We start from the raw sequence: 15,830 nt of genomic DNA, 5'->3' as shown, positions 1-15,830 counted from the left end.
TTGGCAGTTCCTGGTTCCACACGGGTCCAACAGGCTGCCTCATTTATCCAAACCTGATGAACAGTGATGCAGTCAGATTTCTCACACTGATTTATTCAAGTCAAAACTCAGAAAGGGACAAAAACAGACGTTTGAAACATCTGAGGATCAGCCTGTGAAAGGGGAATGTCCTTAGTCATTTGACTTTATGGGGAAATGTCAACTGATGTGGAGACTGGCTACACAATGAAGCATTATAGAAATGTCTCTCAGCAGAGAGGAAAAACTGCAGAGATGTAATTAAGGCTGAGTATTGTAATTATAGCCATTTGTGGTGTAATTATAAGTCATCAAAAGCTTTTGAAAAAGGGACAGAAATGGGTTATAATGTTGGACTCAAACAGTGTGAAATACTAACCTCCACTTCCAGCAGGCAACGTGTTCCCCGCACTTTTCTGAACAGTGTCTACTACCATCAAATAATAATGGAAAGTACTTGAAAAATGCTGTTCAGTCTACGTGTCATCTGTGGATGTTCATAGCAAACTGAATATGTAGATTTGAAATGTGGATTGGACAAATGATATTTGATGACATCACCTTTGGCTGTAGGTGCTGGGATGGCAATCATCTGCAGATTAGTTCATAATAAAAATAAGTTCTATAGATGGAGTAAGTCAGCTAGTGCTGTGCACTCAGCTATATTATAGCGTGACGGTAAATGCGACAATAAAAATGTATTATTATGATAAACAGACACTAAAATTGAACTTCGGTCAAGTGGCTCAACTGTACATGCAGTGTTGTTTCCATCTCAGTTTTCTTCATTTATTACTATCATTTTCAGGATCAGTGATTTAATGTGACATAAATCTCGTCCACACTTTTAATTCTTTTGTAAGACTTGTTGAAGTCAAGGCATGGTTATTGTAACTGTACGGACATAAACAGAACCTAAAATAAAACATATTCCTGTCTGAGGCCTACTGGCCACATCCCATTTTTCAGTTTACTCTCAGTTTGCTCTCTTGTTCGGATAAATCTTCTGTGGCTGTCATGCTAGAACAGGCAGTGGTGAAATCTCTTTGTGGGGATTAGTAGAAACAAAGCTCCTCTTCTCTTTTCTCTATTTCTTTTCTCCTTTTACTGCAAAATTATTTTTCTCCTTATTCTAACTCCTTCCTCTCTCTCAAAGTGAATTACAAGCAGCCATGAAGTCACCCCAAGCAGAGTTTACAACTCCTATTTTCCTCTCCTTAGTCATTTTTTCCCTCTGAGGTCTTCTGGTCAAATCTTCCACTTTCCTGCCTGTAAACCTCCGACTATGTTGTGGTGTGGTATCATAAATTGTCTTGTCAGCCCTTCAGCATGTTTGCGCTCTGAACCCGGATTAATACATGCTCTTTGTGTCACAGTCTTCAAATGCTTTTAACCATTTAATTAATTTTCACATAGCTGGGAGATGCTTCTGCAGCTATGTAAACGCCTTCGCCTTCAGGCATCACATTCCCACAGTGCAGTGTAGCACGGGTGGACGTTTAGCCTCCGGAGGCTCTAAAATGACACGTTCCATCTGACATCAGTGAAATCGGAGGATCTGACTCGGGGCAGAGTTTGATTTCACAGACAGTGGGATTTTTATATGTTCAAGTGAGGAAGGGGGTTTTACTGTGATCAGACAGTAGAAATCCAGACTGTTCTTAAAGTCTGACAAACATACATCAGTGTGAAGGAAGTCAGTCCTGATCATTCTCACTGTGCAGAACAGATTAGACACATTTAAGTGTCTGTGTTGCTGAAGAGAAATGTGATGTTTGTTTTTGGGCTCTTCTGCTTTTCTTTTACTTTCTTTGTCACAATGTGTCACATCTGTGCTGACAGAAGAATACTCTGTTTAAATCAGACATAAAACATCGAAGTTCATTCTTGGCTATGACAGAACATTCCCAATCCGAGGTCCTGTCTCCTGTTAGCTTTCCACTGTGTCACATTCATCTTCCTGAGAGGAGTAATCCTCCTGACCTGATTTTTCTTCTAGCACCACCATGAAATTGTAGTTGTCATTTTTTGTCATCATTTGTTGGATGGATGTCCTTCAGGAATTTTAATAAGTTGGTTGATCCTTGACTTTTCATTTTACGCAAACATCAGTTTAGAATTTTCATTTGTGTGACACTTTGATTTATAACCAAATCCCTGCAAAACCACAAGTTAGTTGATGCTAGTCTGCTGATAAGTTGAATTAAGCCACGAACATGGCAGAGTATACCTGCAAACAACATGTTAGCGCTGCCGATGTGAATATGTTAGCTTGCTGATGTTAGCATTTAGTACAATGCACTTTTGTGCCCAGTTACAGCCTCCAGAGCAACTAGCGTTCAAATATTTGAACTGTTGGTGGATATGGGTTAAACAGAGCACATTCTTTATTCAGATTTTAAAAGTGATATTTGACCAGTTGATATTATTTAGATGTGTATAATGTGATCGATATGTGGATTATGTAAACTGCTTTTTAAAGGACAAACGCAGCCACAGTGTGTATCACTGTGTACATGTATACATCTATGTGCTTTGTGCACAAATGTTTTGCATCAGTAAAAACATTTCTGAGTATGTCTGCCAGCTTTGTCAGCTTGAATAGATTTGATTTACTTTGCTGTCAGGAGACAACAATGCTAAGAACTTTAACAGTACCACCAGCCCGATCCTCGTACACTGAAATGACTCTCGAGTGTATCTTTATTTTCCGCGTGTTTTTATGTCACTTCAGCTTTAATGACTTTTAAAAGCACTTCATTTCCATTAAATCATTGTCTTTGTAATTTACACCCCACTTCATGGTTTGTCAGGACTTTGTGAAACATCTGCTTTCATTTTGCTAACAAAAGCCCTTTTGATGGATTAGATTTTGTAGGCGGAACTGCACACTATGACAGTGCATTCTGTAAACATCCGCAATTTGTGTCGCAGCTGGAGGAATAATCAGTTCGCAAGAAAGACTGCGTATTAATTAGACAGTTATTAATTTCTGGAAGTCCAGATCTGGACTCTACCCGAAAATGTCCGCAGGCTCATTACAGTTCTCAGAAAGAGGCTTGCAACTAAATACCACTCTGCACATGAACCCAGTGTGTCGGCCTGTGCATGTGAGGTGATTTCTGCTGGCAGAGAGTTGTTGAAGATCTCGATTGGAAACATATGTTGCTCGGCTCCTTACACTCGATGTTTTTCTGGCAGATGTAGTCTTTTCTCCACTGTGGAGTATAGAGCAGTTGTGTACTGTGTAACTAAAAACTATGGGTTATTCTGGGTTCATTCTTTTTCACAGATGACTGTGGGCAGGAAAGCAACTAAAACAATACTTTAGACGTTTTAGACGTTTTCAATGTGTAGTTTGTATCCAAAGTGAGAAAGAAATGACCAGACTTATGATTGTCGATGGGCCTTTGGGCCTCCCTTTTTTCAGGGACCTTATCCAGTGTTGCTAAAAGGAACCTACCCTTCATGGTTACCATTTTACCAATACGGTTTAAGGTAACCACAGTAAATTTGGTTTGTTAAGGTTGGTTCTCTTCTAAGATGTTCTGTTGGAATATGCACAAGTGATTTGGACCCCAGACTGCTGAAGCAAAGCAGAATGTGGATTTTTGTTCCCATGTCTCACAGCTTTAATCGTCCACACACCAGCAACCTTCTATAAAGGGAATTAAGTCATTTGGTGTTTTTCTTTTGTCAGAAACAGATGAGTTAACTAACAGGCTAATCGAGACAGAATGTGTTTGTGTTTCACAGGAACAGATGTCCACCTCCTGCTTATTGGACTATGATGTTATGAGGGTTAGTTAGTTAAAAGGAACAAAAATAACAAATAGTACATGGTGCAACTTCCATCATCGACTATGATACCAAACAGTGTAGATCTGTTTGTATCTAAAGGTGTTTGAGACAGAATAAGGGAATGATTATTGCATGACATTTGATTGATTGATTGATTGATTGATTGATTGATTGATTGATTGATTCAGGATTACTTCACTATGTAACAGCCTGAAGAGATAGTGACAACCCTCCTGGTATGAAGCTTCATAGGTCGTTTCTCAGCTGTCTCGTTCAGTGTTTTTCTTTGTTTCTATTACTTTCTCCATTGTAGATTAAACTTCAAATAATATGTTTTATTTGTGTGGTAATCAAAAAAGTCTAAGTACAGCATAGAGAGCACAGATACTGTTCTCATATGCACCGAGCGCTTATTGCCTGCTTTTCTTTCACTCTGCAGTCCAACTCATCTCAAACCTTCTCAATGAGTTCTCGGTCAAATAGCTCTTACATAACCTGGAACTGTGTTTGGTGTCATTGTCCTGTTGAAAAACAAATGATGGTCCCACCGAGCTCAAACGAGATGAGTGAAGACAGACAATGTTAGCAAAGTTAGCTGGTGCTATAAGAGTAGCTTTGTGGCTGTGCTGATGTATGTATGTGTGTAAGGTGTGAATGAGAGAGAGAGAGAGAGAGGGAGAGAGAGAGAGAGAGAGAGAGAGAGAATGTGGTTAACACTGGTTAAGAAAGTCAAAATGATTTCTATTCATTCGATTCTTAACTTCATTCTCTCAGCTCATTAATAAGATGTTCAGGTTGCTCTTTTGTTCTCGGTTGGTTAAAGGGTCAATAATGCTGCTTGTGCTACTAACTGTGCTACTACTACTTCATAATAATAGTAATAAACTCTATTTATATAGCATCTTTCAAAACATAGTTACAAAGTGCTTTACAATAGAATAAAACAAACCACAAAACAAATCAAATCAAATCAAATCAATTTTATTTGTATAGCCCAAAGTCACAAAATACATTTGCCTCAGAGGGCTTTACAATCTGTACAGGGAGTGACACCCATCGTACAATAGCAACAGGTTAAAAGCAATAAAAATTATATAAAGTGCAACATAGATGCTAAAGGTTATTTTATGTAAAGCGATTTTAAAGCGATTTTAAAGCGATTTAAGTTGACAGAGTCATAGTTGAGGAGCACTGACTACAAAGGCTCTGTCACCTTTGTGGATATATTTGGACCATGGGACAACCAGGAATGAAGCGTCTGAGGATCTCAGGAAGCGAGAGGGACCATACGGTACTAAAGGTTTGACTAAACAACTCGGTGTAATCAGCAAGATCCTAAAATCCACTCTGAAGACAACCAGTAGCCAGAATAGGTGTGACGTGATCATGTTGTTTCTTTGTTCGAGTCAAAAGCCTGGCAGCCAAGTTCTGGATGAGCTGAAGATGAGAAGGATTTTTACTGATGCCAGAGAGTAGTGTGTTACAATAATATAGTTAGCTAGTTATTTTTGCAGACAGAAACAATCTAATTTTTGAAATGTTTCTCAAGTGAGAAAAGCAGGACTGAACCATTGAGTGTATGTGTTTATCTAAGCTGAGGTTATGATCAAAAATGATGGCAAGATTTCTGCAATGTTGTGTTATGGAAAAAGGCTGTTTGAAATTTGTTTGTCTTAGTCAATGACCAAAAGCTCTGTTTTATTTGCTGGAAGTAATCACATGGGTCACGGGTTAGATATAGCTGGATATCGTCTGCATAAAAATGGAAACTGAGGTTGTGTTGCTGTATAATGTGACCTAGAGGTCACATTAAGCCACAAGTTTCATTACAGATACTGTTTCCTTTCTTTTCTGTGTTAATGTTACATGACAGCTGCAATGTTTTAGGATAGAATGGCTGTACCTGTGGCTTCAGTAAAGTCTAGAAAGACATTACATAAGTTACATAATAGTGGCATTCCAAATCAAGTTAAGGACTGAAGCAGTGAAGGAGATAGAAAAATTGTGAATTACAACCTCAAAGTACCCTCTGTGTTGCAACATCCCACTAATGGCTTTTCCATCTGTGCCACGTTTTTCTCTCGGACAAGCAAAGGCCCCCTTCCCCAGAGTGTGCTGAAACAAGACATATTAGAAGTTCTTTTCTGCAGTCAAGTGTCAAATTTTGTCTCCAAACAGACACAACTGAACTTTTTTTTTAGTCGCTGTACAGATAAGGCATGGATGTTGTTCATCTCACCAACATTTGGTGTCAGTTAGACAAAGTTGGTGTCTGTGTTTTCTTTCTGTGTTTATCAGACATTCAGCCTCCACATTTAGGCACAATCTTTGTCAGTACCCCAGTGTCCTGTTTGGTTGGATGTGTAAACAGTCTGGATTTCCTTGCTACCCCACCTCACAACTTTTGGCTCCAACTTGTTCATGTCTGCCACTGACTCATGTACTGTATATCCAGTAAATCCAGACAAGGTCACCATCACCACATTTCCAGTCATTATCATGTCCATGATTTCAGTCTTTAAAAAAGTTTCATATCCTCGGCAGTCCAGACCTCATGCTTCTGACCAGAATGATTAATGTGGTTATCTTTGGGAGAAAATAGCAGAGCATAGAAGGACTGATGATTTGTAGTTTTCACTGGTGGCATCTGCCATTCCCCCGAGGCAAATGCCAATTTAGGAAACCCTGCTTTCTCATTATTTGATGTCTAGGTTCTTCTTGGCTGTATATGAGAGGCGTCTGTAACAGCCCATCTGTTGAGTGAAGCAACATACCCCCCCCAGCCAGACTGAGCTCCCTCCCCTCAGCTGCACTGTCACGTAGCACAAGAATGTGGGTTTGGTCTACGGGAGAGGAAAATGTTTATTTAATCCCTGCAAAAGTCAGAGAGGAAAGACTCTGAGCTGATTTTTGACAGCCACACACTGCACGCTTTTGCTCAGATACTCAGACTGTCTCTTGGATGCTTACTTTGATAAATCAATTATTCTTGGTTATGTTCATTTTCAGCTCTTTATCTTTATTCTGGGACTCCACAATAAAAGCTTTGCATGATTCAAAGTTATTTATCAAATACTGGCCCTTTATGCAGCCCCTCAGTTCAGTCTCTGCTTGACACAAGTTGTTTTAGTCCCTGCTTTTTTAAGTCCCCCTCGCTAAAAGCCCACCTTGCTATCTTTAACTCAACCAATCATGGTGGATGACTGTCTACCAATGAGCTTGGGTCTCCTAGAAGTTTCTGCCTGTTAAAGGAAGTTTTTCCTCGCCACCGTCACCAAGTGCTTGCTCATGGTGGAACTGTTGGTCTCTGTAAATAATATTATAAAGAGTACAGTCTAGACCTGCTCTGTATGGAAAGTGTCATGAGATAACTTTTAGGTCCGATTGGGCTGTGCTGGGGCTGTGGCTTAGGGTGGTGACTGTATAGTTACGACATCACAGTCTTATAGAAGTCCAGTCAGCCTGTTTTAAGGTTCAGTATCTCTATACGTGCTGTGTGAATTTCTTTATGCACTGAGTGTTTTGACACTTTCACAGAATTTCTGTAGCACATAGACCTGCTCTATGATGAAAATAGTTCATTTTAGTTCAGTTCACTGTGCTAACACTTGTTAGCATTGAGCATGCTTGTAGTCCACTGTAAGCCAGTACAGTTTTCCAAATGTGAAGTTGTAATAGCTGAAGTTCTAAATGCCATGTGGGACTGCCCAAGGCCTGCACTGCTCAATTCTGTGGTCGATAATGATGTAGACACGAGGCGTCTGGAAAGAAATGGCAGTTTCTTAATTGTCTCCTAATGCACGTGCACTCACAATGCTGCGATTGTGCATTTTTCTTTACCGACACCATGGAAACCCCTTAATTACCTTTGGCTTTTAAAGCCAGAAACAGTTGCAGGGCAGCCGGTCATGGTGTTTAGCTTGTGATTCACTGTAAAACTGTTTGAGTAACCTGGAGAAGATTTAAGGCAGCGCTCACAAAACTGCTAAGAGCTTCCACTCTGGATGGGGGGTGAGGGTCTTTGATTGCATGTTATGTAACACAGGAAATGCCCTGTACAGTCTGTTTACATCACGTTAGATTGCAGACAACTGTTTAGCCAGATATCAAAACACAAAAATCTTTATGGTGCTGTGCAAAACTGACATGAACATTGTTAAATGGTAAATTACACAGAAGATAAACATGCATCATTTGTTGTTAGGATTGAATGGCTTTTACATGTTCTGTGATTAAAGCACATTTCTTAATTTTTCACCCACAGAACCTTGATATTCAAGTGGAGGATGTGCGCATTCGAGCCATCCTGTCATCGTACCGTAAGCGGATCCCTGTAACAGAGGGGTATGTGGAGGTCAAAGATGGCGGTAAATGGAAGCAGATTTGTAACACGGAGTGGACGCAGCTCAGCAGCAGAGTCATCTGTGGCATGTTCGGCTTCCCTGGGGAGAGGAGGTACAATGCCAGAGTCTACAAGTGAGTATTCCACTATTATACTGTATGTGTGGTCCTGGGTAACTGGGTAGTTTTGAAACAATGTGGCCCACCAGTTGAATGCTGTGAGCCAGTGGGTTTGTTGTTGCCCCCCAATATTCACTCACCTTTTAGCTCCAGCTTGGTCTCCACAAACTGTTCAGCTGCTAAATGCTTACACTATGCTCATCAGGTAATAGTTTTATCTGTGTGCTGTTCTGTGCTGGGCAGGCGGGTTCATCAGACCTCCTTTCATCTATATCAATAATATCACAACATCACAGTTAAATCTAGATTCTGACTGCAGCGTCTCTACAGGTTATGCTTGAACTAACTGTCTGTGCTTGGACTGGAAGTTTCCTCTGATTTTGGTAACCATGGAGGCATCATAACTTTCCATCTACATGTCAGCCTAGTCCCGTTTTAACCTCATGAAACGTGCAGATATTTAGACAGACACTAACGTGATGGTAATAGTGATGATGATGATGATTATAACAAGATGATGTTAGCGAAATATTTATGGTTATATAATCGTATAAATTGTGTTGGAATCCAGCGAATCATTGACATGGACAGTAGACACCAGAAATCGATCACTGCACAGCCAGAAAGGTGAGGGACTGTGACAGATGGTAAAAAGAGCATCACGCAGCACAGAGCAGATTGAACCCATCGGACTCAGACACAGAAACAAACAGCACAGAGAATCTGGTCAATTTTCAAAATAAAACGCTCTGTGCAGATTCCAGGCTGTAAAAACAGACAAATGGAAACAATTTAACTACATAGATACCTACTTATGGAGCATATAAACCAAGAAAAAATACCAAATCTGAGCACGTTATTAAAGTCTGGAGGGCAAAATGCGCCACTTCACAACAGCGTAGTGACATCACTGAGCCGTGCCAGGTGGAATTTAGGGGTTTGACTTTTCAATTCATTACAATTCAGTTTTATCTATTTAGCACCAAATCACAAAAAAAATTATGCTAATTGATCTCCTGACACTTCATATAGAGCAGGTCTAGACTGTACTCTATTTACAGAGACCCAGCAATTACCACCAAGAGCAAACACTTGGCGACAATGGAAAGGAAAAACTTCCTTTAACTACTTACCAGTAGCTAACATTAGCAATCCGGCTAAGAAAAAAGACATGGAAGAAGATAGCTTTGGAATCTCTGGAAGATGTATTCCTCTTCTTTTGGCAGAGGCTAGCTGCCTTCCCACAAGCTCCAGTGTGTAGGATTTAGTGGCATCTAGTGATATACAGTAGGTGCTGATTGCAACTGCCTCACCTCACCCTCTTCCCAGCGTAAAGGAGAAACTACAGTGGCTGCAAAATGTGATGTATAGAGCCAGCTACTCATTACACAGCAAGGTAATTACTGCTCAACTCATGATTCAAGAACACTCCTACACTTCCCACAATGCAGCTTTCTCAGACTTGACAAACTACAGAAGACTGCTTTCTGACTGTTTTCACAGGCTGAGTAGTAAATAGATTTTATTATTTCATTAAAAACCCACATTGGTGTGCATTATTATTGATTTCAGGTCGACAGTGTAGAGTAACACTGAAGTTTATTGAAAATTCTGGAAAACACAGCTGGGGTGTAAACATATTCTAAACTAGACTGAGAGATGTTGGTGAGAAGTCAACTTTCACAGCCTCACAAGCACCAGTTTATTCAATCATGGCTCCATTTGAACAGCACTGATATGCATCACGGCTGGGTTCAAATTGAATTGGAGGAGATAGCAGAGCCAGTCCTGAGCTGCCTGCAGCTCAGAACATGAGCTTTGGACTGCATCCAGCGTGGAGCTTTCCACTTGCCAGCTCCCAAATGAAAAACAAATGCTGCCTGTCCCATTTTAATCTGTTTTTTTTTCACGTGCACCTCAGACATGAGACACAAGGATAGGACATCATGTCCTGCAAATGAGGCTCATTAAATGCAAAATATGGGCTCACTAATAAAATGGGGAGGAAGAGATTAGCAGCTCAGCGGGCCTGAAAGAGTGTCATTAGCCCCAGTTTGTTCAAGTTCATATGGAAAACTGTGACCTCTTAGCTGTTAGCTAACCTTTCACTTTTGGCATTATTTATACAATATGCTGATGTCTGTGCCTTTGTCTAGTTATTTCTTGTGTGTGTCAAGATAAAATATTCTGATAATACTAATACGTTGAATTTAAATGAATGTGGGCTGTTCATTTTAAGATGACATGGCATTTCATTTCAAATTCACTGATGAAGTTTTTTACACTGAAGTGAATATTTGTATTAACATGAATTTAGAAAGGAGGACAGACTCTCTCTTTTCTTTTTTTGCTGCTTGGTGTCAACAAAACACTTTTTAATAATTATAACCTTACATTATGTTATTTGCACATTATAGTAACATTACCTCTGGTTTGAAGTCATATCATTGGTATATTATATATAGTGTGAGTGTGAGGGAAATGTCACAAGCTAACGTTTATTAGAGCTTTGTTTCAGGATGAGCTGGATTAGACTGAACCCACCTTTAAAGCTGCAGGTCATAAACTCAGACTAACAGACACTTAAAGGCTGTGTCTGGTGAGAATTCTCATCCCTAATAACATCTCACACGTTGCACATGGTCATTGGATTTGTGCATGTTTTTTTCTGGAAGCTCATATCTGTTTGATACACTAAAAACTTTATTAATCTCTCTCTTTCCTTCTCCCCCGTTTGTTCAGGATGTTTGCTCGCAGGAGAAAACCCACATACTGGGACTACTCTGTGAACTGCACTGGCAATGAAGCCCATTTGTCCAGCTGTAAACTGGGTCAGGCTGCATCACTGAAGTCTAATGGGACCTGTGGTGGAGGGTTGCCTGTGGTAGTGAGCTGCGTGCCCGGCAAAGCCTTTGCCCCAACATCCATGATGGGATTCAGGAAGGCCTTCCGACATGAGGTAAATCAACTGAGAAATCAGACTCTTGCACTGTTATGATTAAACATATTATTATTATTATTATTATTATTATTATTAACTCAGACTCACTGTTATTATTATAACCTTTATTTAACCAGATAAAAAACCCATTGAGATCAAGACCTCTTTCACAAGGGTGACCTGGCCAAGAAAGGCAGCAGCACACGTCATAGTGGTAAAAACAGACAAACAACAGTAACAGTAACAGTTATAGATACATTAACAATTTAAAAGCATAGGCACTGTTCAAATGTAAAAGGAAGTTGTTACTACTCTCCTGTCAGCGTGTGATGTCTCTGGATAAACTGAAGTGGTAAGCAAAGCCGATATGGGAAATGGCTGCACTGGTTCAGTTCAGTTCAGTTCTGGCTCTGATGTGGAGGGAGGGAAATAAAATGTTTCAGTTCCACATGCAGCCAACGCTGACGTTTATTACTTATTGTCACAATGTGAACTGCAGCTCTATCTGCTTTGGACATTACTCATCAAAATGAATTATGATCATCTCAGGGTTTAAAAGATGACACAATGTCAGCCTGGTAAACTTCCTGGGACAGGGAGTGATTGAACATGGAACTGCAGCCAGTGTCGGCTAACTATTATTCTCCTCTAATGTCCTGAAGCATGAAACTCTGCAGCATAGTCACTGAAACTGCATCATCGGAGCAGTTTTTACACATTTAGTTGATCTTCACTTGAAGATCTTTTATTTACCATTCAAACAAGCCTTTAAATTAGCACTGTGGAAGTTCAGCTGGAGTTCATGAGTTGTAATTCACAGAGGCTGCTTGCCCTGAAGGTCTGGATTATTTTCTCCCTGCTGCTTTTGTCTCATAGTGGCAGCAGAAGCAACTGCTGTATCAGTAAAGCATCAGCTATTTTTACCTGTAAAATAATACACTAAATGGCCAAAAGTATGTGGACACTAATATCCTGTTATAGTTTGGAGATGTTGGAAAAAAAAAGGTTGTCAGCATGTGCACCGACCCAACCAATGTTACAGTATAACGTGAATGGATACAGTGATTGATTTCATAGTGAAACGCAAATACAAACTCGGAGGCAGAAATTAATGCAGTTCAGTGATTTAATGGCAAAAGTGTAACGATAACAAAGCTTCAGAATAAGTCAGGCTTAAACAAGAAAAACAGTCCAAAAGGCAAAGAGATCCAAAGGGGAAAGTCCAAGAAGGAAATCCAAAGTCCAATAAATCAAGCAGAAAGTCCAAAAACACTAGGAAACATTGGGGAAAGGACTGGAATGCCTGACACACACTGACAAGATGAAGTGGCACTGAAACAGCGGTACATTCCAAACCTCTGCATAAACATTTTCCTGACTTGCATCTTTCTGCAAGGGTAGAAGAAACAAGGAAATATATTTGTTAACGTCCGTCCTCTGAAATGTCGCATGAAACGACGTCTGTTTCTGATGACTACAACAGCTGATGACAGCTGGATCAGCTGTTGTAGTCAGCTGTCAGTCCACTTTAACAGCTGTAGATAATTTTGATTGAGTCTTTATCTGCACAGATGTGGACTGTTCAATACTAATAAAGACACCGACAGTTTTTAGAGCAGCAGAGTTTCCTCTCTACTACCTGAAGAACGACCTGCAGTCTGTACTCATATTGTGTCCTGCTTAGAGGAACAGAATCGTTTCCACTGGCAGAATGTGTTCATTTGTATTAATTGACATTCTGATTGTGAATTCATTATCAGATAACTAAGAATATGATTATGATGTCCTGAAATGTTTCAGGGGAAATGATGAAACTAATATCAAAGCTGATGCTCAGAAATGATCATTGTCATGTGACTGAATGTAAACAATGATAAATAATGACAGACATATTCTTGTCTCTAAGACTTTAATTGTATCCATAATAAAAGTAGTATACATAACAGAAGGAGGAGGGGAAATGTGATGAAAGAAATCTTTCAAAACAGTTTGGCATCTGCCCTTTATTTTTTATTTCATTTAGGTAAAATGTGTTCATACCAAACCTCAGTACATGATAGAATACCACTTACTTTTCTAGTCAAGGAACTAATTTTGCTTGTGATATAACAATATTGGTATCATGAGTGAATATTATGGGCACTCTAGAATTAAACATCCAAGAAAAATCATTTGTATGGTGAGAAATGGAAGTGGCCCGAGAATAAATCCTTGAGGCACTCCACATCGTAGCTTGATTCTGAGATACATATTAGTCTTTGTTCTTAAGGGAGTCACTTACCCAGGTGATGACATCATCCTGAAAGGCGTAACAATAAAGTTTGGAATGTGAAATTTATGATGTACTGTAGCAAAAGCCTCCAATAAGTCATAAAAATTATACCTACTGCAAACACATTGTCCAAAAAATGATTTGATTCTGCCTTTAAGTTGTAAAAGAGTCATGTTTGGATTATCTTAGACACATCATATTCTTTCCTTTCTTAATTTGAAGTTGCTGACTTTATAATGTCAGTTTTTTAAAAGTGCTATATCAGTAATATTTTACTTGAATTTTTTTTACAGACTAAACAATTAATGATAAATAAACCCAAATAATGCTCAGATCAACAAATACTGAAATAATATTTAATTGCCATCCCAATGTTAACAAATAAAATACACCAAAATTATAATCCATAAAATTAGGAATATCAAGATTCAACAAAGAAACTGTGTTGTTGTTGTTGTTGTTGTTGTTGTTGTTGTTGTTGTTGTTGTGTTTAATGTACTTTCTCTCAGGTCGTTTTGTCAGACAGGCATCAGCTTTATTCTTAAATATCTGCTTTTAGGATCAGTGATCATGTTGGAAGATTTGGAAATGAAGTCAGGCACACCACCCTGTCCAGCATTCAGCTGACAGAGAGCAGATGAGCTCAAAGCTCACTTTAGAATGTGGATGGAGTTGTGCAGACAGAAATTCATGTCAGCTTTGTGATGCTGTGAATATTGGGTGAGTTTCATGACCCTTAAACCATTGGGACTTTCAGGAACATTACGTCGCTGTCATTCAGAGCCAGGTCCATAAAGAAATGCTTATCTCAGTCAGAACATCATTCAGCACAGTAACGCTGCCTCAGAGCCAGACCTGGTCACCCAACATCCCTGTCTGACCTCACGGCTGCTCTTGTGGCTGAATGGATCAAACCCCTGCAACCACGATCCAAAGTGGAAAACCAGAAGAGTGGAGGCTGTTCTAACAGCACATTATGGCCACCATTCTGACCTGTTCAGCAGTCACATGTGGGTGTAATGCTGGGGTGGTCACATTATTGGCTATGTAATGCATGTGTGCAAAGCAATTACATTTACATATGCATGACTGTGTGAGGCGCAGAGACTTTGACCAAAACTGTTTCAACCAAATTTCAATTTGTCATATGTTTTGTTGGCCTGAACCTTCATTCCATCTCCTTTGACCTCCTGAGTGGGTAAAAAAAGGAGCCTTTTTTTTATCTTACGGTTAAAGCTTCATGAAAGCCTGTAAACATACTATCAATATTGTCAGCACCACAAAGCTGACGTGACTGTCTGCATGACTCCGTCCACATTCTAACGTGCGCTTCGTGCTCGTCTGCTCTCTGTCAGCTGTAGACAGCACAGAGAGCAGCGTGCCTGACATCACGTCCCAGATCTTCCAGCACACATGGCAGCAGTGATGACTCACAGCAGTTTGATCCTAAAAGCAGACAGATAGAAGAACAAAGCTGACAGCTCCTGCCTGATGAAGCTACCTGATAGCTGCTGTGACAGTACATTAAAGACAATATACCCTCAGATCCTGCTGGTTTGTTATCTTCTCTCACTTTTCTAAGTTTTTGATCTTCTTTTTAGTGTATTTTCTTTATTTTCTTGTTTTTTTTTCACAATAATGATACATTCCTGCAGACAATGGTATAATTATTATTATTGAGTAATAATAAGTATTATGGAAGGTTCCTGGTTCCAACCTCTCAGGCAGCTGAGACCTGGAGTGTCTTCATTAGTTCTCTCCGGGTACTCCGACTTCCTCCCACAGTCCAAAGACATTGGTCGTAGGTTGTTTGTCTCTATGAGTCAGCCCTCACACATCCCCTTTGATGCATCATTCAGTTGTGATCATCAAATAGTTATATTAGTTAGCATGGTTCGGTTTTGTTGAGTGGATGGAGGAAGGAATACTTCACTCAAGTGCATCATTTGTGGTTTATGGGTCAGTATTTATTGTAAATTCTGCTCTTCCTCTGTAACAGTGTGACAATGTGAAAATACTGCCGGATCATTTTTGGATGAGTAGTTTTACATGTCAGCTTTTCATAACTCACACACACATTTGAGGCATAAATTAGGACCCACTTCTCCAGGCATCACTACACGATTAAAAACACTGTATGTCTGAAACACATGTACGGTGTATTGGATACCGACTTTTCACCACCCATTGTTTTATGAGATGATGTATCACATTCTTAGATGCTGACTACTTTTCTCGATTAGATTCCCATGCTAATGCCACCCTGTGAGCGATGAACTGAAGCTGGAAAAAGGATGTTCATCCGGATGTCTGGGCTTCACTTTGTGAACATAAATA

At 39.7% G+C, this 15,830-nt stretch overlaps 1 protein-coding gene across 2 annotated transcripts in view; it reads left to right on the top strand.

Annotated features, from left to right (window-relative positions):
• loxl2b (lysyl oxidase-like 2b) overlaps nt 1-15,830 on the top strand; it is a 35,877-nt gene that overhangs the window by 7,971 nt on the left and 12,076 nt on the right. For both annotated transcript variants that reach the window (XM_010753961.3, XM_027277888.1), the window contains exons 4-5: nt 8,084-8,295; nt 11,023-11,239. In XM_010753961.3, the coding sequence (XP_010752263.1) occupies nt 8,084-8,295; nt 11,023-11,239 (429 nt within the window). The remainder of the gene's footprint in view (nt 1-8,083; nt 8,296-11,022; nt 11,240-15,830) is intronic.

The sequence above is a fragment of the Larimichthys crocea genome, chromosome III (genome assembly GCF_000972845.2).
Source record: "Larimichthys crocea isolate SSNF chromosome III, L_crocea_2.0, whole genome shotgun sequence".
NCBI classification, from domain to species: domain Eukaryota; kingdom Metazoa; phylum Chordata; class Actinopteri; family Sciaenidae; genus Larimichthys; species Larimichthys crocea.
This window is presented reverse-complemented; position numbering and strand designations above follow the sequence as displayed.